Source organism: Mya arenaria, chromosome 1 (genome assembly GCF_026914265.1).
Source record: "Mya arenaria isolate MELC-2E11 chromosome 1, ASM2691426v1".
NCBI classification, from domain to species: domain Eukaryota; kingdom Metazoa; phylum Mollusca; class Bivalvia; order Myida; family Myidae; genus Mya; species Mya arenaria.
In genome coordinates, this window is record NC_069122.1 from 36,588,668 (window position 1) to 36,615,538 (window position 26,871).

Below are 26,871 nucleotides of genomic sequence, written 5' to 3' on the forward strand. Positions count from 1 at the left end.
CGTGGTGAACTTAGAGCGTGTTTATTGTGATTTTTTTGTAGATTCAGTATGTTGTTCGCGTTTCGTGGAATGATTGCGAAACTTCCGGTCAAAATAAGGAGACAGAAATTCGTGGGTTGTATTGTCTATTAAAAGTCTTTGGCGCACGTCGTATATTAACAAGGATGAATTGGATTACAGCGCAAAAATGTATAGCTTCTGACAAATACAAACTGCAAAATGATATCGTGTTCATCATAGTCAAAATGGATATTTTTGTCTGAATTTGACTCTGGGGAGCATTGAACACACTGCTTCACGATCACATATTTGAAGAGAAAAACACAAGGTATCGTGATATTCGTAGTTGTTAATTAGTTTAATAATGATTTAGAATTTAAATCGTTATAGAATACTGAAAATGATGTAATAATAACATAGTGTGTGTTTCCGATAAAACAGAAAAAATCTGAACATAAGATATCTGGCAGTCAGTGCAAAAAGTCAAACTTATCCGTTGCTTATTGCCAACGGGCATAGCTGGAATTAGAAGGATATTTTTCAGGACTGATTCTAAAATCAGTTCTTAGACCTGGTTTTTTGAAACATATAACACTAAAATTTATCTTAATGCTCCCGAATTTTCTTTGGTGAAGTACATAAATTTTGACTGTCTGTGTATCCGTAAGCCCTGTCAAACTTTCAAGTGAAGAGGAATTTCCATCAGGGCTTCTACTTTTTTCGGTTATATTTTCTTTATAAAAACTACATCACGGTAAATTGTCACGGTGCTATTTCGTTAAAGACAGAAAAACACATTTGACCTCCTTATTATACCGTGTCTGAAACTGTGTTCAATGTTTGATTACTTCACAATGGAAAGGATATGCTTATATTGTGGGCAAAAGGTTAGAATTGGCCAATTAAACTTCTTTTTTACACTGACATGTTTCATAAAATCCATGGATTGATAATATATGCACCTCATATGCATAGATGCATTCGAACAAATATATACAATTAATTTCAATGAGCGTTTGAACTCAGTGTTGAGGTCAATATTTTCAGTCATTAAAAGGATCTTTTAATTATGCTTTTGAAACTTAATGGTGATCTATCACCCTTTTTTCAGCCTATGAAATAGCTGACACAAGTAAGGTGTGTTTTGTCTTCATGATATAAGAAGATTTAAAAAATAAAAAAAATCGGAGAAAAATCCGTTTTATTTTTATTTATTTCTCCTTTGGGACATTTTATGCATTTTATTTTTATTTTTATTTCCTCCTCCTTACCCAACTTTTTGAAAAATCTCCCGTAAATCTAAAGATAAAAAAACTCTGGCCTAAGGGTGACTTGACATTTGGACAAATAAAAGAGTGACTTGACATTTAGACAAATATAAGGGCGACTTGACATTTGGACAAATAAAAGAGTGACTTGACATTTGGACAAATAAAAGAATGACTTAACATTTGGACAAATATAAGAATGACTTAACATTTGGACAAATAAAAGAGTGACTTAACATTTGGACAAATAAAAGAGTGACTTAACATTTGGACAAATATAAGGCTGACTTGACATTTGGACAAATAAAAGAGTGACTTAACATTTGGACAAATATAAGGCTGACTTGACATTTGGACAAATAAAAGAGTGACTTGACATTTGGACAAATAAAAGAGTGACTTAACATTTGGACAAATAAAAGAGTGACTTAACATTTGGACAAATAAAAGAATGACTTAACATTTGGACAAATATTAGGGCGACTTAACATTTGGACAAATAAAAGAGTGACTTAACATTTGGACAAATATAAGGCTGACTTGACATTTGGACAAATAAAAGAGTGACTTAACATTTGGACAAATATAAGGGCGACTTAACATTTGGACAAATAAAAGAGTGACTTAACATTTGGACAAATATAAGGCTGACTTGACATTTGGACAAATAAAAGAGTGACTTAACATTTGGACAAATATAAGGGCGACTTAACATTTGGACAAATAAAAGAGTGACTTGACATTTGGACAAATATAAGGGTGACTTGACATTTGGACAGATATTGGACAAATAAAAGAGTGACTTAACATTTAGACAAATATAAGGGTGACTTAACATTTGGACAAATATAAGGGCGATTTAACATTTGGACAAATATAAGGGCAATTTAACATTTGGACTAACACAAGAGGCTGAATTAAAGGTCATGTGGCCTGCATTTAGACAAATATAAGAAGGAATTTAAGGTGTGTGAGTACATTAAGACAACAAAAGTGTTAATTTAAGGTGTTTGGGTACTGTGACTTTCAGGTATCTGATTACATTTAGACACATATAAGGGTTAATTAAAGCTGTTTGGGTGCAGACAGTCCTATGTTAAGCATGTTTGTTTATATTTAAGACCATACATGTACATATATGACGTCCGTTTGTGTGATTGGTATTAAAGTTATGAACATAATAGGAAGTAAATGAGTGCTCTATGACAAAGCTAGATTGTATCAAGGGAATGAATTATTAACTAACATATTTAAACGGACATTGTGTTGAATAATATAACGTAAGTGACATTGGAAAGTTTATCATGTATTCTATGTATAAAAGAACAACAGAAAGTGGAAAAGAGAGTTTGTTTACAGGTTAGATTTGTAACTTAAAGGAAATGTTTATTTGTTCATTTGAGTTTGTAAGTTTGATTTCAATGAGTTTGTAAGTTTGATTTCAACATTAAATCTTTGAAATGCACTGTTTTAAGTGTCAAATAGGTGGATCAGGCTTCTTTAGATGACGGTTAACTGTTTTTTTACTCAATTTCAGATGTACATATTTCATAAATGTATGCTATAACTTGTAACCACAGCCCAGTATTTATTCTTAATTGTAAGAGTGCAATAACAGCTTGTGTGTGATTTATGTCATAATGATTAATGACTTAAGTAACATTCTTAGTTGAAGATCTGTATCTTGTTGAGAAATATTCCAGTCATTAAATAAAATAAAACGGGAAATCTTAGAAGATGTACTGTACGGTTAGATGGAAGATGTAATGGTTAAATGGGAGATGGACTGGATAGATAGGAGATGTATTTGAAAGATGGGAGATGTTTTTGTTAGATGGGAGATGTAGATGGGAGATGTTTTGGTTAGGTGGGAGATGTTTTGGTTAGGTGGGAGATGTTTTGGTTAGGTGGGAGATGTATTGGTTAGATGGGTGATGTATTGGTAAGATGGGAAATGTATTGGTAAGATGGGAGATGTATTGGTTAGATGGGAGATGTATTGGATAGATGGGTGATGTATTGGTTAGATGGGAGATGTATTGGTTAGATGGGAGATGTATTGGATAGATGGGAGCTGTATTGGATAGATGGGAGATGTATTGGATAGATGGGTGATGTATTGGTTAGATGGGAGATGTATTGGTTAGATGGGAGATGTATTGGTTAGATGGGAGATGTATTGGATAGGTGGGAGATGTATTGGTTAGATGGGAGATGTATTGGATAGATGGGAGATGTATTGGATAGATGGGAGATGTATTGGATAGATGGGAGATGTATTGGATAGGTGGGAGATGTATTGGATAGGTGGGAGATGTATTGGATAGATGGGAGATGTATTGGATAGATGGGAGATGTATTGGATAGATGGGTGATGTATTGGATAGATGGGAGATGTATTGGATAGGTGGGAGATGTATTGGATAGATGGGAGATGTATTGGTTAGATGGGAGATGTATTGGATAGATGGGTGATGTATTGGATAGATGGGAGATGTATTGGATAGATGGGAGATGTATTGGATAGATGGGAGATGGACTGGATAGATGGGTGATGTATTGGATAGATGGGAGATGTATTGGATAGATGGGTGATGTATTGGTTAGATGGGAGATGTATTGGATAGATGGGTGATGTATTGGATAGATGGGAGATGTATTGGATAGATGGGAGATGTATTGGTTAGATGGGAGATGTATTGGATAGATGGGTGATGTATTGGTTAGATGGGAGATGTATTGGATAGATGGGTGATGTATTGGATAGATGGGAGATGTATTGGTTAGATGGGAGATGTATTGGTTAGATGGGAGATGTATTGGATAGATGGGAGATGTATTGGTTAGATGGGAGATGTATTGGATAGATGGGAGATGTATTGGATAGGTGGGAGATGTATTGGATAGATGGGAGATGTATTGGATAGATGGGAGATGTATTGGTTAGATGGGAGATGTATTGGTTAGATGGGAGATGTATTGGTTAGATGGGAGATGGACTGGATAGATAGGAGATGTATTTGAAAGATGGGAGATGTATTGGTTAGATGGGAGATGTAGATGGGAGATGTATTGGTTAGATGGGAGATGTATTGGTTAGATGGGAGATGTATTGGATAGATGGGAGATGTATTGGTTAGATGGGAGATGTATTGGATAGATGGGAGATGTATTGGTTAGATGGGAGATGTATTGGATAGATGGGAGATGTATTGGATAGATGGGAGATGTATTGGTTAGATGGGAGATGTATTGGTTAGATGGGAGATGTATTGGTTAGATGGGAGATGTATTGGATAGATGGGAGATGTATTGGTTAGATGGGAGATGTATTGGATAGATGGGAGATGTATTGGTTAGATGGGAGATGTATTGGTTAGGTGGGAGATGTATTGGATAGATGGGAGATGTATTGGTTAGATGGGAGATGTATTGGTTAGGTGGGAGATGTATTGGTTAGGTGGGAGATGTATTGGATAGATGGGAGATGTAGATGGGAGATGTATTGGTTAGGTGGGAGATGTATTGGATAGATGGGTGATGTATTGGATAGATGGGAGATGTATTGGTTAGATGGGAGATGTATTGGATAGATGGGTGATGTATTGGTTAGATGGGTGATGTATTGGTTAGATGGGAGATGTATTGGTTAGATGGGTGATGTATTGGATAGATGGGAGATGTATTGGATAGATGGGAGATGTATTGGATAGATGGGAGATGTATTGGTTAGATGGGAGATGTATTGGATAGATGGGAGATGTATTGGATAGATGGGAGATGTATTGGATAGATGGGAGATGTATTGGTTAGATGGGTGATGTATTGGTTAGATGGGAGATGTATTGGATAGATGGGAGATGTATTGGATAGATGGGTGATGTATTGGATAGATGGGAGATGTATTGGTTAGATGGGAGATGTATTGGATAGATGGGTGATGTATTGGTTAGATGGGTGATGTATTGGTTAGATGGGAGATGTATTGGATAGATGGGTGATGTATTGGATAGATGGGTGATGTATTGGATAGATGGGAGATGTATTGGTTAGATGGGAGATGTATTGGATAGATGGGAGATGTATTGGTTAGATGGGAGATGTATTGGATAGATGGGAGATGTATTGGTTAGATGGGAGATGTATTGGTTAGATGGGAGATGTATTGGTTAGATGGGAGATGTATTGGTCAGATGGGAGATGTATTGGTTAGATGGGAGATGTATTGGTTAGATGGGAGATGTATTGGATAGATGGGTGATGTATTGGATAGATGGGAGATGTATTGGTTAGATGGGAGATGTATTGGATAGATGGGTGATGTATTGGCTAGATGGGAGATGTATTGGATAGATGGGAGATGTATTGGATAGATGGGAGATGTATTGGTTAGATGGGAGATGTATTGGATAGATGGGTGATGTATTGTCTAGATGCTGATCTTACATTATATAATGGGAAGACAACTCTAATAGCATTATTTGTCTGTAGTTTGTTTAAGCTGAGTTTGAACATCAAGTAAAATAAGATTTCACTATAAATGTCAATACGCTTTGTTTTTCAGTGTCGCCACTGCGGTCAGCTTCTCTATCAAATGAGCCAAAATCCGCACCAGCTCAGGGTTCAAAGTTGTCTCCCTTCCAGAACTTTCAGAATGACCACAGCCACGCGATCATCTACCGACCAGAGAGTCCAAATACTGTCAAGGTGAGAGCATTTCTATTTCGTTGCATAAGTGTACAACCATTTGGGTTAACTTAAACCATTTCACAGTATTTTCATTCAAAAATGCAAGATTTTATGGATCCTTTTAGTACTGTCAGAGGTATAGTCATGATGTTGTGTTCATTGACATATGAATGAAATTAAAAGGATATACTTTCATGCTCAAAAGGAGTGTAAATAAAATGTATTAATTAGTACCATTTAGCAATAATATACCTCACATAAATGTGTATCTTCTTTGTATATGCAAAGTCGATTGGTCCATGTGTTTCTGTATTTTAATCAAAATCCAGTTTTATAAAGCCAGCGGTCCATATCATATTTTTGTTCGGTCGGGACCTCCTCCTACTTTAAGTATGATAAAGACCGCTGACGTCATTTAACTGTTGAGTGCAGCTTGTGATTTTCACACTGGTGAAAAAAAGTTGCAAGTAAAAAAATATTTGCTTTGTTTAATAAACACATCAAACGCGCTTTAGATTATGGAATAAAATGTTCAGTATAATATACAAAATATAATACTGGGCCATATGGCATCATAAGGACCAGCCAGTCAGCCCCTGGAGGTGAATGGATATCGGCTGATGCCTCAGGCCATGTACACTTTTGGGGGCTGACTGACCAGTTCTTATAATGTCATATGACCCTCAGTGGTGTGTAATATTTTAGCATGAATATACATGGCATGCTAATTGTTTGTTTTTTTTGCCTCTATATTTTATTGAAACTTTTTGCATTTCATTTGCTTATATCTTACATTCGGTGTTCTGAGTTTGGATCTAAATGTTGTTTTCTTGTATGTATAACACTTGAGATATATGTGTTACTATTTGTGTACATGGAAAATACTTAGCTTTAAATCCTGATCAATATCTTAAGTATCTTCTGTTGACCTGGCACATTGATCTGAAATTCATGATAAATTGGCAATCCAATCTGGGGGCTGAGAACAATTTCAAGGAAAACCTGACAGTCTTGGATGGCCTATCATCACTCTATAGAATTGACACTTGTGTTACTCTAGGAAGAGAACTATATATGCTGCAACAAGCATTAGCTTAAACCTGCAAATTTGCTGCAACTGGCATAAGCATTAATCTGCAAATTTGCCCCAAATGGTTTTTTTCTGATGAATGTAAGAATGCTCTGTCCACTGCCTTTATAAATTGAATGTATACAGCAGGGTGAAGTTAAAAGGCAGCAGGGTGCAAGAAAAGGGCAGCTCAGTGCCCCATCCTGCTATTTAGGCTTAGCTGAAGCACTGGTAGTCATTTTGAAATACACTCTTTTTTTAACATCAAAATCTATAAGGGATGATCCAATATGACTTTGTTCCCTGTTTCACTAGAGGCAGTTTACAATTTTGATCATTGTTCTGTACGTTCTTAATCTAGGGCATGGGAAATCATCCGGTAAATGTATTGGGAATGTTATTCCGTTATTTTATTTTTACCCTGACATCCCCAGCCCCATTTTGTTGTTCTTTTAACTGTGTGTATAACTTTCTGTCCTAGAGGAATAGTATATATTGTAGACCTTATGACTGTATAAATCATCTATGGTAGCAGTTGAATTCACGACAGCTATTACATCTACCCACCCATTTATGTTACTAACTTGTCCAACAAACCAGTCTAAAGTATTATTATAATATGATGTTTGAATTCAAATTGCTGACAAATTTGTTAAAAAAATCACTTAAATTGAGGGGGGTTTTTTATTTGTTTTTAACTCTTTTGTTCTTTGAAGAAAACAAGTCGAGGTTTTGTCTTAGTCTAGGTATCGTTGACATTGGTGTCGGCGTTGTGAAAAAAAACTAACCTTGGCCATAACACTAAAACTGTTTCATGATATTTAAATGAAACTAGGAACACCTGTTGCCAGAGACCATAGGCATATACAATATGAAGCAAGGCCCAACACTCTGACTTGAGGAGTTATGACCCTTTTTTGACTGAAAAAATTCAGACGGGCATTAGCATTCAATCTTGTTTTGAACATCACTTTTAAACAGCAGCTGAAGAGTTCTTCTTTTAATAGAATGTTTTTAATCTAATCAGGAAAATAGTTAGTTTTTCAGCCAAATGAATAATTATTTGTCACGTTGCTAATTTTCAACAGAACGAATATATAATAATGACGACTTACCATAAGTTTAAGGTTCACATTACATGACCCCAAACCCCTAACACACTGTCTATTCAGAAGTTATTATATGTGTTATTCAGATGGCAATCTGTGTTGTCAGTTTTTATAAAGTCACTATAAATCTTCATGGTGGTGAATTCAACTTGCCTCATGTTTTTATCTAAAGCTTGGTCAATTTCAACCATTTTCATTGGTTAGTAGATTGTCATGTTAATTAGTTCAAAATAAAAATAAAAAGAGACCACTCTCCACTAAAAATATTTCTTTCCCACTGTTGGCTGTTAAAATGTAATTAGAAATAAAATAGAATAATGCTGTGCATTTTTAGGTGTATTCATTATGACTTGTACAGATATTCATTCACTTTCTGCTTCATTTTACTGTATCCCCAGATAGGAGTTGTGTTCGTCTCGTCTCATCACGTTCCGTCCCAATTATTTGTCTTATTTATCTCCAGCAGAATTTCACCTGCACTCATGAAACTTCATATGTTGGTCAGCATGGGCTATTGTGGCAAATTTTCGTCACGTAAAAATCCCCTGGTGTAATATCAAAATCCCCTGGAATTCAGACCAAAATCCCCTGGGAAGCCTCTCAGAAATATGGCATGTATGTGCACCTACAGTTTGTCAAAAAATAGTCCCTTGACATAGTAAAATTTTCTACAAAATATTGTGTCACATTTAGCTCCAAAAGTATTTCACACATAAAACTTCATGGGAATGTTTGTCAACATGTGCTCCTGCCATTTCCATTACATTTTTAAATATCCATTTAACAAGAGTTATGACCCTTTAATTAGTAAGATATATGGTCTTACAAATCTTCTTTCAATTGTTCAATCTGCTCTCTTGAAACTTCATAGGAATGTTGGTCAGCAATGACTGCCAGGCCACCTGCCATATCTGTCATGTTTCACTCCATATTTTAACACAAATGGACACTCAACCATTCCTGTGTCCAGGAAGCATCTGGGGGTATTCATCACAATGGTGATAGCTCTTTTTAGCTCTAACTCTGTTAATGTACTATAACTATTCAAGTGTTATTCAATGCAGGATTTTCAATGATTTTGCAAATAATAATTTTTATACTACTTTTTATGATTTCTGTAAAGAACAGGGCAAAAGTAACAAAATTAGAAAAATACATTAAATTTGTCCTTTGATAGAAGCTGAACCATTCTATTCATGATTTTGTACATCTAATGACTATTTCAGATTAAAGTAGGGATTCTCATAATGATTTTGACTTTGACCTTATAGAAAACGTCCCTTTGCATTGACCTTGACCTTACAGCTGAAAGACTTCATCCCTGTAACTGATAATTATTATACTGTTCATTCTAATTTGCTGAAGCTCTGTTGCTATTAATCAAATTCATATGATGTTGGACTGAAGTTGATTCTGAATATTGTTTAATAAAGTATTGAACTTGACATTGAAGCTTTGTCTACTGATTCTCCCCACTTTTTCTTAACATTAAGCTTATTAAAATGATATCCATGTTTTTTGACCATTTTCTTTTATTAAAGTTTCTTGTAAAAAGGCTGCTGTAAAAAATCATGTTGACCTTGACCTTTGTTTATTTCAGTTTTCTGTAAAAACCAAGTTTAATATTGACCTTTACCCCCTTGTTTAATTGCTGTTTTCTTTAAAGAGCCATGTTTAATATTGACCTTCACCCTGGTTTATTATTGCTTTCTTAAAAGAGCCATATTTAATATTGACCTTCACCCTTGTTTATTCCTGCTTTCTTTAAAGAGCCATGTTTAATATTGACCTTCACCCTTGTTTATTCCTGCTTTCTTTAAAGAGCCATGTTTGATATTGACCTTCATCCTTGTTTATTCCTGCTTTCTTTAAAGAGCCATGTTTAATATTGACCCTCACCTTTGTTTATTCCTGCTTTCTTTAAAGAGCCATGTTTGATATTGACCTTCACCCTTGTTTATTCCTGCTTTCTTTAAAGAGCCATGTTTGATATTGACCTTCACCCTTGTTTATTCCTGCTTTCTTTAAAGAGCCATGTTTAATATTGACCCTGACCTTTGTTTATTCCTGCTTTCTTTAAAGAGCCATGTTTGATATTGACCTTCACCCTTGTTTATTCCTGCTTTCTTTAAAGAGCCATGTTTGATATTGACCTTCACCCTTGTTTATTCCTGCTTTCTTTAAAGAGCCATGTTTGATATTGACCCTCACCTTTGTTTATTCCTGCTTTCTTTAAAGAGCCATGTTTGATATTGACCTTCAACCTTGTTTATTCCTGCTTTCTTTAAAGAGCCATGTTTGATATTGACCTTCACCCTTGTTTATTCCTGCTTTCTTTAAAGAGCCATGTTTAATATTGACCTTCATCCTTGTTTATTGCTGCTTTCTTAAAAGAGCCATGTTTGATATTGACCTTCACCCTTGTTTATTCCTGCTTTCTTTAAAGAGCCATGTTTAATATTGACCTTCACCCTTGTTTATTCCTGCTTTCTTTAAAGAGCCATGTTTAATATTGACCTTCACCCTTGTTTATTCCTGCTTTCTTTAAAGACCCATGTTTAATATTGACCTTCACCCTTGTTTATTCCTGCTTTCTTTAAAGAGCCATGTTTGATATTGACCTTCACCCTTGTTTATTCCTGCTTTCTTTAAAGAGCCATGTTTAATATTGACCCTCACCTTTGTTTATTCCTGCTTTCTTTAAAGAGCCATGTTTGATATTGACCTTTACCCTTGTTTATTCCTGCTTTCTTTAAAGAGCCATGTTTAATATTGACCTTCACCCTTGTTTATTCCTGCTTTCTTTAAATAGCCATGTTTGATATTGACCTTCACCCTTGTTTATTGCTGCTTTCTTAAAAGAGCCAAGTTTAATGTGAAATTCACCTTTGTTTATTTCTGTTTTCTTTAAAGATCCATGTTTATTGTGACCTTGACCCTTGTTTATTGCAGTTCAACCTGGATGGTGAAATGGAGCGGATGGAAATTGAAGACCTGGGTAAGTGAAAAGTTAAATTTGCAAGTTTAAAAACATGTGCGCTGAAATTGTGACATGTTAAAGTTGAATTTCTGTGGTCTGTAAAGTTAGTTTTTCATTTCAAAATTAAGCCATAAACGAAGTGAATACTTGATTTGATTTTACTAATGCATTTATAGGACAAGATTTGGCCTTGGTGGAAAATTTGGCCCTATGGGTAAATTGACCCCATAGAGAATTATGTGCATATAAATATAAATACCTACAAGGGTCAGATTTGCCCAATGTCTGGAGGTTGGGTAACAGACACGGCTCCCCAGCCACCCTGGCAAAAGTTCGCCATATAAACACAAGAAACAATATTTTGTCCATTATGATAGTGAAAAAAGTAGGAAACAAATACTAAAATTGTTTCGGTGTTTCCATTGACTCCTAAAAACTGCCAGTTGTTTTTAACTGTTTTGAATATTTAAATAGTTTAAAATGACCAATGCATGTTTGTATGACCAGTTTCGAGGTTCACTTTGTGTCTGAATATATATTTTCTTTTGCTATTTTTCAGATGAAAACGAGGATACAGTCTTTGCAAAGTTTATGCGGGCTCATAAGTGCTATGACATCATTCCGACAAGCGCAAAACTTGTCATCTTTGACACGCAGCTAAACGTACGTATACATAAACAGTCATAACTTTTTTAAAAAGATCTGATCGACAGGTCATATAATCTTACATTCCTGGAAATTTTTACAAATCAGTTATTGAGATTACTTTATGAACTGTATTCAGGCAATTTTTCAAGCTAGTGCCCATGTGCAGGTTTATGTTGTTTTCAACCACTTTATGCGAGAAATACTGTGCCTCCTTATGTCATGCAGTATATTTACTTTGTCTGTTTTATCAAGAGATATATAGGTGTTGTCTTGAGTCTAGGTAATGTCCTCTTAAAAATTGCTGGTTAAAAAATAAAAATGCTGGCTGAAAAAGAAAACTATTATTTCCTCGAACCTTGATAAAACTTAAAACTTTTGTTTCTAAAATTTAATAAACCAACTAAGTTTTGAAGGTTGAATATATTCGTGTCTTCATGTTTCATAAACATAAAATATGATAGGCTTTAGAAATATGTTCACTTGTTTTGCAGTACAAGATGACTTCCATGGCATTTGCTATGTAACTTTAGAAGGTCATATTTACAAAACAGTAGTTTGGCAATGCCTTGAAAGTCTGGGAATTTCATATTTATGATTCTTCAGGACATGTCTGTGATTTTGAAAATGTGAGCGCTGTTTTTGGTCTGAGTATAATTATGTAAAAGGAGTGTTGCTATTTTATTTCAAACCCATTTTTATGAAGTATACATTTATAATTCATATTATCATACCTCATCTGACTTTGCCATGTTATGAATTCTCTTATACTCATCATGGAAAATTTCATACTGCCACACACTGACAGTACGTTTTTGGCCAGTTGACATCATACTGTCACATACCATACGTGTTTAAAAAATAAACATTATTGGTTAGCCAAGTTTGAGGTGGAAAGCGCTTTTTCATTTTTGGGGGGGGGAAATCTGTAACATCCTGTGTTTGCAACTTTTTGTGTTAAGACAGAGAATTTTCTGTTTTAATGTTTACGAATACTGTCTTCGCCTCGGGTAACAGCATTTCCCTCATGTTGACAATATGTATTGTCACAATGGAAGCCATGCAGATATATACTGTTTAACTATTTTGTATTGTGTAACATTTTGTATATTGTGTTTTCCTCATGCCATTAATTTTAATAACTTTATAGCAGACATGACCTTTTCCTCTACAAAGAGTTTAATATCCCATTAAATATTAATTTTTTCCTTTCATATTAATTAAGAAAGCATTTTATATCGCAGTTAATATTTATTTTATCCTTTCAAATTAAAAGGCATTTTATATTGCAGTAAATATTAATTTCATTCTTTCAGGTGAAGAAGGCGTTTTTCGCGTTGGTTTACAATGGTGTACGAGCAGCCCCATTATGGAGTAGCGCAAAACAGGATTATGAAGGTAAAATAGCCGCTGTACTACAAGAATTGCACATATATAAATGAATAATTATAATTATATCCCTTCAAAAATGTTTGTGTATATAGGTATGCAAATGTTTGTTGGTCATATGGTCTGTCGGTAGACCTTGTCCACATAAGAATTTCAGATGAATTTGACCTAGGACCATGAAATTACAATGTACACACCACTAGGTTGCCCCTATGTAGAAGATGGTCCCTGTTGTTTTTTTGGTTTTTGGGTCAGCAGGTCAAAGGTCATGGCTGCTGTAAACATTTTGGAAAACACTTCATAATAACGCGAGAACAGTTTGACGTAGGAAAATGAAACTTCAACACAAGGTTAATTATTGGTCAGTAGGTCAAAATGTCAGGGTCATTCCTCGTATTTCAATTTATAGGTTTTAAATAATGATAAAGAAATAATCATCTTGCTTTCTCATCTGTGTTTCCCCATATAAAAAAGTGCATAATGGTTTCCCAGTTCAAATCATATCTGTGTACGAGTACAGATTGATATAACCATGATATTTTTAAACTAAACTGGGATTTACGTGGTAGACATCCGTAGTAGATTTCGAATTGGAAAAATGAGCAAAAACTGCGAAAGATGCATGTGTGGTAAGCGATGTGATACATCAGTAAGTAAGATTCAAGGTGTTGTACACAACGATGTCAATTTTATGTAAGTTTTTGTCAATTTTCTTTTTTCTCAATTGTATCATTTTGTATCAAGCCCCGTTAAAGAATATGAAAAAGAGGCTCAAGGTTACATCCCATGTCCAACAAGCATTGGCACCTGCTTGCAAAACTGTATTTGCTGGATATTTCAAAGAAGTGTTGTTGAATAGCAACATTTCCTCATGGAATGACTTAGCTCGTTAATCTTGTTTTTTAGTCCTAACAGAAAGAGTGTCTGATAATTAGGTTATGAATACAGATTATGTGTCAGAATTTCCTTGTGTGCAATAAAAAGCTCCTGCACTCGATGTCTTCCCATGGGGTTTTTATTATGAGCAGATACTGTTCTAGACATCGCTCACTGCTTTTGGTCCTTATTTAATTGCAGGTGATATTTCTTTAACAAATCATTGTTTCAAATTACAATAATTTTCTGCTTATTTCATGCAAAGATAACTCTTTTGTTATTGTTATTTATATTGAACTTTATCTTTAAATTTGATTAAATTAAACTTATTTACTGACTCAATGAATTAAATTAACTTTATCTTTAAATTCAATTACATACTATTTTAATTCATTTAACTTACCGTATTATATCATGTATAGGACGCTAGCATAGATAGGACGCAGGCAAAAAAAATGTTGAGAAAACGGGGGTAAAACCCCTTAATATATAAGATAGGACGCAGCGGAAAAATGTCAAAATCGGAGCCGAAAAATTGAGGTTGGTAAAGTATTTAAAACATATATTGAAGTTAAAAAACAAACAGAAATTGTATATAAGGCATATTTCGATAAGTGTCTTGTGTATTTCGATAATTATTGTCGTATTTTGGTAATCAAGCGTATACAACAATGATATATGTCTTGACATTTTGAGAACATTCACGCATAATATAAGACTTATACAAATGCTGTAATAGACTAGTTCTGACTGACAGTCAACCATTGCATCTCCCGACATGCCTTCTGAATGACAGTCAACCGTTGCAACCGTTACAAAACTGTGTATTGTCAAAACTAATGATTGTTTTGATAAGGCTTATCGCTGCGCGGATTAAAGCATTTCAGCATAATTATTGCGTGTCGGTAATTAGCCTTGCCAGCAGAAGGCACCTCGGGTAAAGTGCAAACAAACAACAATACGGTATTACCATTGCAATAGTTTGTTCTATTGATGTTTTTCTAATGACAGACAGCGGGTGTTTTTCACACCTTCGCACATTTGAAAAGATTTGATAGTGACAATAATGCTACTTGCGTTATGCACATTCCTTTATTAATTTTTTAAAACAGTAACATACAACAAAATGTTTTGTAAAATATCGAAACATTAAAATCATGAACAACGATTAATTGATAAATACCTCCTTTCCCGAGTTATAACTCAATCCAGTTAAAGTGCTGACTCACATCGAGTTTTTGTGAGTAGCGTTCCTTTTGTAAAAAAGTAAACACTCGTGTTTGTTTTCAATTTATTTCTCAATAAATCATTTTAAAGTAAACATTCAATATAATTCTGCGTGTGTTAACTTGCGTGATTTTACCTATGTCAGTTGTTCTCTTCGGTGACGCAGTACAGATACTTACTATTACCGCGTTCTTCCCCGGTCCGATATTTTTTACCTGAAATGGACTTGGAAAAAAACTGATGTAATTCTAATAGCATAGAAAGGACGCAGGCAATTTTTAAGACGATAATTGGGGGTAAAAAAGTGTCCTATGAATGATATTATACGGTAATCTCTAATTCAATTAAATTCTAATTTAATATTTAAATTCAAGTAACTTAATATTTGAATTTTCTATTTCAGGAATGCTGACAATAACGGATTTTATCTCGATTCTACACAAATACTATACTACCCCAAGTGTAAGTTATTTTGGCAAGACAAACAATTAGTATGTTGTAACCTTTGTCACATGCTTTATGAAACTCTTGTCATGAGAAGTGTTTTAGCAGCTGAAATGCACTTTGAAGTTCATTGTTAATGCATATATATGGCTTTACATCCCTTAAATAATTATTTTAACAGTCGGTTTGTTTTCTAGACCATGTTTTGTCCCCTCAATAACTTAAATTCCATTTGACGAAGGGCAATAAAATTTTAGCAGAAGTAGATGACCCCTATTGCTGTTGGGGACTCTAGGTCAAACGTCAGGGTCATTGTCGATGCAAATCTCCCTGAAACGCATTTGTTGCATATTGAGGGGTGTGTGAAAATCTGTATTATGACATTCTACTCCAGTCTTGCACACACCCCGCGATGTGTTTGTCGCTTGGACGTTTTTGCTATTTTTGAAAAATTATATTTGAGGATTACCAACAGCAGATTAGTGCAAAGATAAAGAAAAAGTTACAAAATTGTAGAAAAAGGAGAAAGCTTAAATTTTTGATTTTCAGAATACAGGAGCGTTATTTTTTTCCAATTTTATTAAAATTTTTGATCATATTTTTTTCATTTCAAGAACAAATTAAAAAATATAAAGAGTAATTTTTGAAAGCTTTTTTTTTATTTCTTTTATATGTATTAATAATGTGCACAATTGTATAACGACTAAGAAAACAAACACAAATAAAAGAAGCTGATTAATTTAAAAAAAAATCTTGTTTTTCATTTGATAAAAAACTAGGCATAAATTTCAAGTGAAATTGCGTGATTTCATAGTTTTTCAAATATTTTTCCTGACCCAAATCAGCTGTCAGAATGCTTACAACTGACATTCGCTTTTTATAGGACAGGAAGAGAGAATCCACGGACACAGCGGAAGTAAGTGTAAACGGCCTCATACCTGTATGTTTGACGTGCATCGTCAGCTCCTGTGGTACACATTTCCATATACGCCTCACCAAGTACAGCGGGATAATTGACTGACAAAGTTTCATTTTTATTGAACAATAATGTAAGTTTTACTAAATATGATTTTTTGTTCCAATGTGAGATGCAGTATTTTTTTAATCCTGACGAAGCTTATGAATATTAAGGTTTTTATTATTCTGAAATAAATACTTGGTTTTATTCGGAAGTTTACGGATTTTTAACATATGCATAATTTTGTTGACCAAATTTATAAATGGGTACAAATAAAGTTCAATGCAATTTTCATTAAGGATGGATAATTATGTACTTTATAAAACACTCTAAACAAGATTGCAGGTTCCCATGACAACACTTATACATTTACTTGACTTCAATCAAAACTTCCCAATATCTGCCGTCACCCAAAACAAGCTTAGCAGTCAATTGTCCCATGATACATGTCAGAGCGTTGTGGATGATCGAGTACCAGAGGTATCCAACGATGTTTGCGGTGTTAAAAACTGAAACTTACCCACCCCCTGCCAACTAAGTCACTTTGTCAATGCACGGGGCCTGTATGGGTTGCACAGATAACGGAAGTGTCATGTAGTCGATCTGTGATAATATATCTAGTTGTACTGTAGGTTGTTTTTAGGAAGGATTCAATTCAGGGCCTTTTTACCCTTCTTTGCTGTAATCAATACACGGCTTTTCCCACAAGGGCTTAATCCTGTTTTTTCCCAACATAAATAGCCTCTGAATTATTCAGTTTTTTGGGGAAAAAATGGGAATCTAATGATTCAATTAATGTTGTTTCTGTGTGACCGAAACTGAATAAAGACTTCCCTTCCACAAAAAGGGCTAGGGTGTCCTCCCCATAACTGGTAAAAGGACCCTGATTTTTTTGCGAGGCAAGAAAATCATGAAACAATGTTGATTAATTAAGCCATTCCACAGTACTCATAGTTGCAATTTTTTCACTGTGAGTAGTGTTGAATAAAAAAATTCCACTATCAGTAGTATTCGATGTTAAAAATCTTTTTCACTTTGACTTTAAAGATATTTTCACCACATAGTGTTTGAAGATCTTATCTTTATGTATAGTATTCGAGGCTTTTAGATTTTCGACTAAGGGTAAAATGTAGTGTTAATACATCTTTTAGGTCTTCTTATTTCAAAGAGCAAAAATTAATATGTCATAACCTTTGTTGCTATAGGCAGCCGTGTTAGCGCCATTGTGCAAAAGATTTGAACTTGACCATTAGCCAAGAGCAATTCATGATACTCAAATGAAACTTGGTATACATGTTGCTATTGACAAAACATACATGTAAATAATGGCCCATAACTCTGGATTTAATAATTGTAATGCCCCTTGTTTGTCAAAATGAAGTCTGACAAACATTGGCGTATGCTCCGTTGCACTAGATTTTTACTATGACTTGTATCTGGGGTGTGAAGAATTCTTTTTTAGCTCTACTGGCCAAAGGCCAGAAGAGCTTATGCGATGGTAATGTGTACGTAGTATGTGCATCCGTGCGGTCGTGCGTTCGTGCGTCTGTAAACAATTGCTTGTGAACACGATACAGTCTTCATTTTTGATTGTATCTCGATGAAACTTGTACAGTATCTAGATATCCATTAGAGCTCGGTTCCTTTCGAAAACCAGCAAGATCCGCCCATGAACGCCTAGATTATGGGCCATGAAAGTTTTAAAGAAATGCTTTCTATTTTTAGCCAGGTCTGCATGAGCGAATTCTATTTTTAGCCAAGTTTACATGTACATGTAAATTCAAGTCTAGAGTTAAGGGAGACAATTTTTTAAAGTAGTTCATGCAGCTAATCTGCTTACAATACTTTCTGGGCTCAGATGTTGAACGTGCTACGTTTTCAGGTAACCCAAACACAAAACATAAACTATATGTCGGTTGCCTTTTACCCATACATACATGCTCTGGATTGATATGACCACAAAAGCCATGCCAGTAGAGCATAGGCCCTTTTGGGCCTCTTGTTTCTTTTTTAGTATTTCTATGGTTTGACTAACACATTTTATAACGTATATTCCTTGACAACTAACATTCAGTTAATTACACTATTTTAATGTTCTATTTGGAGAAAACTGGTGTTAATTTCTGTTAAAGAATTAGTATTCAACCGAAGAATAACGGTGTAGCCATTGTGATAGCCTGGCGATGTTGTTAACAGTGTGCAAGAACTTTTATCTTGACCACTTTGACTTTTCCAGTTATCCCCAAGAAACTCGGTACACATGTTGGCAGAAACAGTGTACACATGTGTAGAAAGGCCCATAACTCTGGCTCTAAAATATCATATGACTGTTTTCAAATGAAAAAAACAACCCCAAACAAGAGATGAGCGTTTTCGATCGCTTTGTGCCCTTATTTTACTTTCCCCGTCTAGACAGAAATGTACAAAGTTTTCAAAAAATTATATCCAAGAACATATTTTAATGGATATATATATATATACTGTATGTTATATTCATGTTACCATAAACTGGTTATATGTTATATGTTAGAATTTTAAGAGCTGTGTATGCCTTTATATATGCGCATGCCCTTATAGACACACAGGGGGTATTTCAGCACACCACTGACCTTTTATTAAACCAGCTACCCTATTGTACTATGGTAGGTTACACAAAACCAATATTGTAAAGGGTGGACATTTCCGCTCAATAAAGCGAAGGAGATAAAGTTGAACCATCCCTGTGTGTCCATTATACCATATACGGTACATTGAATAGTTTATGTAAGACAACATGAAAGTAATGTGTAAATTTTATTAAAAGATAGATTCATTACCCAGCCAATAATATTTTTTGTCTCATTTTGCTTTCAACTGAAAGATCTTTATCACTGTAATAAAAGTAAAGCTGTGTTAAGGTTTGAATTTATTAGTATTTTTTCCATCTTTTATCAACCGTTAAGAAAATTATTTGCTTAAAGTTAATAAATCATTGTTCTTTTACCATGTACTTGTTTCAACTTAAATGACTGATATAAATAGACATGTCCTAATTAGCTGTTGTTTTTCACTCTGACTGTTGGATTTGAATAACAACACTCGAGTTATTGACCGACTTAGCTTTATCTCGTGCACACATAATAATTAAGAGATGGCATGTTTATATTGTTGTTGCTAACCATTGCAAATGATAAACAAGGGATGTGGTAGACTCCAGACTAAAAATCATTCCTATATAAAAACCTTTAATTAACTTTTTTTTTAATTTCTTTTTTGTTAAAAACATTGCACGCCACAATTAATACACCAGAATTATTGTAAACAAATACACATGTGACCTTGAACGTAATCTTACTGTTAAACAAATATAAATGCCATTACTCATGAGCTGTAATAAATTACCAGTAGAGGGATAGAACTCGGACAGTCCCTACCTTTTTTGCCTTGTTTTCAAAGAAACATATGAAATGCGTGTGGAAAATCAAGCAGGTTTTTGTATGGAATAATTTGTTCAGAAAAGTAACACTTTTGTCACATTAATGTCTATATGCAACATTGAGGTTCGTCAGACGTCGTGGAATGTCAAGTTAGAACATGGTTATAAAGGAGCCATATACTCACAGTGTGTGTATACCACGTGATAAATTATGTCATATATGCTACGTGAAGGCAATATTTTGCCTAAAATGAAGACTTAAATCAAAGATAACTTTTCTTTTACTACACCATTTTAAATGAAACCAAGGGCAGTCTATGCATTTAAAGAGCCCCGCCTTCGTTTTATTACTGGAGTTTGATAAGGTGATTATTTTCATCAAACACTTCGACAAACCTGTTTCCAAAATACTGTTTTGACAGTGCTCCGTCAGACAGCCGTATTTTGAAAAGGTTTGTCAAAGTGTTTTAAAAAACTAAACTCTCAATCAAACTGTGGTAAAAGACCGACGTAGCATTTATGACGCAATTTATCACGTGGTATACACACACTGTACTCAGCTGAACAATATATAAGAAATAGTACACACTAAGGGCCTCCTTGCAATATAGGGCCGACCAGTCAGCCCAGAAATATTGAACCAGTCAGCCCAGAAACATTGAACCAGTCAGCCCAGAAACATTTAACCAGTCAGCCCAGAAACATTGAACCAGTCAGCCCAGAAACATTGAACCAGACAGCCCAGAAACATTGAACCAGTCAGCCCAGAATCATTGAATGGACCTCAGTTTAGGGCTGACTGGGAGGTCACTATAAATCAAGCAGGCTTGAAGTGGTCTTTTATTATTTCTTATATTATACTCCACTTTGCTTAAAGCTAGTAAAAGGAAGTTTTTGTTCACTTATTGCAACATAACAATAACATTGCTCAGCTGACAACATGTCAATGTTTTTTTAAGATGAATAAACATATTGACTGCGTGTAAAATAATTGTATTGTAAACTTTACTCGGCGGTTACACACAACTAGTCCTCTGGGGCCTTAACAAGAATATAGTGACTGGAAACTAATTTTTATATAGTGCCCACAATTTTAGATGTTCAATATTATACTGTTTAAAAGCCTGCTGAAACTTAAATAAGTAAAGAAGAAACATAATTATGTAAGATATTATTTAACAGTAATGGAAAGTTTGAAATTCAATATAAATTGTTCAACATATTAAACAGAAAATAAAAGTTATAACATCGTTAAAACGTCCAAGAACTACTCCTGTCAATCTAGAATTTGACCCCCATTCACCTAATTTAGAACCATAGAAAACAAAGATACGGTATTGAATATCAGCTAATTTGGTTCTGTAACATTTTTAACCTCAAAAGAGTTGAAGTTTATTGTTATATTTTTTATATCGGCTATCTCAACAGTTCAGATAGCTGTCCGAGATCTACTCTCCACCTGGTACATTAATAATTTTAACCTTGACATAATGTGCTTACATTGTTTGTAAATGTATTGTTTACGAGAAAAAATAAGAATGTTTGGTATATTGATCGTGAAACCAGTATACCGTAGTTGTTCTAATAGACACCTTGTGGCATAGTCATGACCCTCTAGAACTTAAAATCTTGTACAAATTTGTCAGCAAAATTTGTGTTGTGATGAAAGAGTTAATCAGGGTACAAGTTTATGTTTTTTTATGAGAATTAGCATTATCTATGAAAATCCATGAAAATTTGGCAAATGACCGCCTTGTCATCTATTAGGGCATGTGTGTCTGTAAGAACAAATACGGTATGTTTGTTATGCTCTTTTTCACATTTTTAGTGAAATTCAACATGTGTAGCAAATAAAATAGTTTGAATGAATTCAGATAATTGTAGGTAGTTTATTGCTATTTGAATGTGTTCAATCAAAAATATCCATATTAAACGATTTTTTGTCACCTTTTTCATGTCATTTTATATTTGTACTTATTTATCATTCAAGCGAAACTGCTCTCTAAAAAAACATTGATAAAGGGACACTTGTCAGTAAAGCAGCATGCAAAACCCAAAGTAATTGTCTAAATTCGACATCAGAATTTAAACAATAAGAGATATGACTTACTTTTGTGCTCTCATTTAATGCACATTCCTTATTCCAACAATGTATCAAATAAGGCGGTGGTTTTTCATTCCAAACAGTGATGTAGTATATCACAAAAAATGCAGGCTGCTATGATACTGATGTAGTGTCCTTTTAAAATGCAGCAACCATAAATCTTTATTATTCCTAGGTTGATTAATATTAACTTAGATTTATTTCTTTTTTCCCCAGGTTTTTCTTAATTTTAAGTCTCTGATTGTTCCTGTTTTCAGACAAAGATGGATGAGCTTGAAGAACATAATATTGAGAAATGGCGAGGTAAGTTCCTATGCCAACTGAGTTTCTATTCATATAAAAAAAAATAATTTTAAAAGTGCTCAGGTGTTGTCATTTGAGGTGATGAATTTGATGTTCAAGTGATCTTTGTAAAGTATTTCATATCGTAATATTGGTCCTCTTCGATATTACTAAATGCACAATGCATTGTAAACATTATCGTGGTTAACATTTAAATCTTGATTGCTAAGTAAACAAGTTTTTATGGACACATTAAGTCTTAATTTGCATTTATTATAACATGGCTTGTGACAACTTTTTAAGATGTGCATGTTTATTTAAACATATAAGCATATCACAAATCATTTCACTAATTAAAGGAACAGTCATATTGTTAACAATGTTGTTTACTTTAACCAAGGTCTGAACAATCATCCAAGTGTTTCATATCAATGTTGTAACCAAGTCTTTTATCAATATTATAATATAATTTTTATTTATTCAAGGGCATACATCTCCATAATATTTCATACAAATTTCATGATCTATTTCAGAGGTTCTGAAGGATAAACAGCGGCCGTTCGTGTGTATTGACCCAGACGCAAGCCTGTTTGAAGCGATCCGCACTTTGATCCACAATCATGTGCATCGACTTCCTGTCGTGGATCGGAACACTGGAAACGCCATCTACATTCTTACACACAAGAGGATACTACGATTTCTGTACCTTTATGTGAGCACTGAATACTTCGCTTACAATTCTGTCTTGTTATTTATTGAAAAGCTTAAAGGCCTGGGGCAGTGATTACGAACAGTCTCAAGTCTGAGTTCAGACTCAAGACTCATTATGGCAAAACTTCATTTCATGTAACTTTCCTTCTATCAGAGTATTGATGATAAAATTTGCTGAAATATATCAGTATTTGAATGTTTAACTATTATTTACATATTTTTTGTAAAAGAAATGGAATAAATATGATATTGTGTTCCTTTATAAAAATGCTTTTCTGAGTCTGAGTCTAGATTTGGACTTGAGACTGTTCGTAATCATGGCCCCTGACCTCATAAAAAAAAAGACAAATATATAATTAACTGTTTAGAAATGCAAAGGAATTAAAAGTTTAAGTTAACAACGTTAACTACGTCATTGTTACATTTCAAATATTGACTGATCTGGAAGGTTAATAGATACATGTGGGGGCTGCAGTATTTCTAAAGAGCTTTGAGACAGTATTTCAGCTGTACTTCTTTTATTATGCCCCCACAAAGTGGCGGCATATAGGGTTGCCCTTGTCCGTACGTACGTATGTACCGAAGATTGTTTCCGATCTAATTCTTGAAAACCGTTTGTCCAATCCTCACCAAACTTTAAACACATGTTTGTGACCATAATATCTTGATCAAGTTCGATAGTCATGGAAATCGCTTTAGTCATTTAGGAGTTACGGCCCTTTTTTGCCAAAAATACTTCAAAAATATATGTTTCCAATCTAATTCTTGAAAAGTATGTGTCCAATCCTCACCAAACTTTACATACATGATTGTGACCATAATATCTTGATCAAGTTCGATAGCCATGGAAATCGCTTTTGTCATTTAGGAGTTACGGCCCTTTATTTGCAAAAAAAGACTTGAAAAATACGTCCCGAAGATTGTTTCCGATCTAATTCTTGAAAACTGTTTGTCCAATCCTCACCAAACTTTTAACACATGTTTGTGACCATAATATCTTGATCAAGTTCGATAGCCATGGAAATCGCTTTAATCATTTAGGAGTTAGGGCCCTCAGATTATCCTGAATAATCATTATGGCTTATTTTCTGTGACAAAAAATCGAAGTGGGGGCATCCGTGTCCTATGAACACATTTCTAGTTTAAATATATTAGCTAGCACATCATCAAATATTCCACGATGAAAATTTTACATTGATCTCTTTAATCGTGTTGTTAACTTAAATAAAGTTTTTAACAATCAGCCAAATGTCTAGGTAAGTCTACCAGTGAGAAAATTCTAATATGTCTGTGTTGTGTTTCCAGATCAATGACCTACCAACTCCGTCATTTTGGAACCAGACAATCAAAGAACTAGAAATTGGCACTTACGATAAAGTTATTACGGTATGTATATACTAAGAATTGTAAAAATTCATACACATTTATTTCAGCTAGCTTGTAAAAATAGCTACAGCTAATTAAAAAAACCGTTTCTTTCCTTGGTAGAAAAAAACAGGACTTGTGTCCTTTTTTTAAAAGGTAGAGAGAATACGGCCTGTTGGGGGTTGAACCCATGACCTTTCGGGTGACAGATTATATTTATGTGAGATTTTAAGTTCAAAACAACTGTCGTAACATGAAATTTCAGGTTTAGATAGCTAGGCATACAGCACTAATTTATTGTTTAATTCAAGTTAAGCGTATAGCTTTTGTAATTTACTGAAAGAATTGGAGGAAATTCACAGAAGATGATGTTTTGAATGTGAAGTTCAGAGTTTAGATCACATAGTCTACTCCATTTGTATGGGTAAAGATTTTTAAAAAGTTTTTGCAGAATTTTGTTGTTTACATCACTTATAAAATCTATATAAATAAGTTCATCTTAATTCTGCATTTGTTGTTCATGTATAATTTCAAGATTTTATTAACAATTTGTTGCCAGCCAGTGAAGATACCCCAACCCATGCTGTATATAATTGTTCTAGGCAAGGAGGGATACCACTGTCTACGAAGCGCTAAACCTGTTTGTCATGAACCGGATATCAGCCCTTCCTGTCTTGGATGACGATCAAAAAGTTGTGGACATTTATGCCAAGTTTGATGTCATCGTAAGTTTGCTTTCACATTTGACGTCAATAAATTTAATCTCTTCACATTTGATGTCATCAGGCAACTGTTTTAACATAAAAAACACGAGTGATGGTGATCTTTGACTCTGTTGTTTTTTATCAGCCATTTACTTACCATACGTGTCCTATTAGGTGCCAAGTAACGCACATCTTTTTTAAAACACTGCACGCTACAGAAGAACTAGTTTTATCCATGCAGAGAATTTTAATTTACAGTAATAATACCTACCGGTACTTAATTTTAATTTACTGGAACAAATTGCATTAAACTCTCATCAGCTTGCAAAATCTTAAACTTATCTAAAGCTTGAAAAACATTCCATTATTTACATAAAAAAATTGTACACAAGTTACCAGTAGATGCTAGCATGTGTTGCAAGGCAACTCAGGCAACAATTAAGTTTGACCTATCCCCCTTGTTGAACTAAAAGTCGATCCACGGTGGTCAGTTGGCAGTGTTCTTTATTTTTTCTGTAAGAGCTTACTCTTGAACAAAACCATCTCATTGTTTATGTTGTTTTGTTACAGAACCTAGCTGCTGAGAAGACCTACAACAACCTGGACATAACGATAGAACAGGCACTTCAGCATCGCAAGGGTGTAAGTAGCCCCTAAATGATAACATAGAACAGGCACTTCAGCATCGCAAGGGTGTAAGTAGCCCCTAAATGATAACATAGAACAGGCACTTCAGCATCGCAAGGGTGTAAGTAGCCCCTAAATGATAACATAGAACAGGCACTTCAGCATCGCAAGGGTGTAAGTAGCCCCTAAATGATAACATAGAACAGGCACTTCAGCATCGCAAGGGTGTAAGTAGCCCCTAAATGATAACATAGAACAGGCACTTCAGCATCGCAAGGGTGTAAGTAGCCCCTAAATGATATCATAGAACAGGCACTTCAGCACCGCAAGGGTGTAAGTAGCCCCTAAATGTTATCATAGAACAGGCACTGAAAGGGGTTATTTACACTTAATGTAACCAAGGACTTAAGCATTTCAAGCGCATGAGTTACCCCTTAAAGTGGCCATAGAAAGGGCACTTCAGCATGACAAAGGCGTGTGTTAACTCTATATTCACTTATTACAGTCAATTTAACTATATTTCTCTAAGAATTAATTCTAAGGTTTGGGCTAGTTAATATGTTTGATACATTATTATAACAAAACTATCTTACCCGACATATTGTTTGGAAGGTAGGGGAAATAAAATATTTTAGAAAAAAGTTTATGAACATTTATGAACGTTTTTCTAGGCAAAATGGTTCGAGGGTGTAGTCAAGTGCAAGGAAACAGACAGCCTGAAGACCGTTGTGGACAAGATTGTAAAAGCGGAGGTCCATCGGCTGGTGATCGTTGATGAGGAGGGACATGTGTCAGGAATTATCTCCCTTTCTGACCTCCTCAACCACCTCATCCTTAAACCAATGGGCAATGGTTAGTCGGATGTGTTTCTTGTACAATCTTAGGGTTATTGTTTGTCAGGGATATTTATTTCACTGGTATTCGATATACACGCTTTCTGCATAGGTCAAAACTGAAACCAGTCAGATACTGTTTGGTCTTTTCCATGTTTCCATGTCTGATCTATGAT

At 34.5% G+C, this 26,871-nt stretch overlaps 1 protein-coding gene across 13 annotated transcripts in view; it reads left to right on the forward strand.

Moving 5' to 3' along the window:
- The window catches only part of LOC128234225 (5'-AMP-activated protein kinase subunit gamma-1-like), a 221,045-nt gene that overhangs the window by 190,145 nt on the left and 4,029 nt on the right, over positions 1-26,871 (forward strand). For 12 of the 13 annotated variants that reach the window (XM_052948381.1, XM_052948351.1, XM_052948325.1 and 9 more), the window contains 12 exons: positions 5,833-5,975; positions 11,088-11,133; positions 11,675-11,778; positions 13,077-13,158; positions 15,656-15,714; positions 16,580-16,612; positions 22,431-22,476; positions 22,989-23,167; positions 24,472-24,552; positions 25,134-25,256; positions 25,806-25,877; positions 26,534-26,714. In XM_052948381.1, the coding sequence (XP_052804341.1) occupies positions 5,833-5,975; positions 11,088-11,133; positions 11,675-11,778; positions 13,077-13,158; positions 15,656-15,714; positions 16,580-16,612; positions 22,431-22,476; positions 22,989-23,167; positions 24,472-24,552; positions 25,134-25,256; positions 25,806-25,877; positions 26,534-26,714 (1,149 nt within the window). The remainder of the gene's footprint in view (positions 1-5,832; positions 5,976-11,087; positions 11,134-11,674; positions 11,779-13,076; positions 13,159-15,655; positions 15,715-16,579; positions 16,613-22,430; positions 22,477-22,988; positions 23,168-24,471; positions 24,553-25,133; positions 25,257-25,805; positions 25,878-26,533; positions 26,715-26,871) is intronic. The other variant, XM_052948334.1, reaches the window with a different exon arrangement.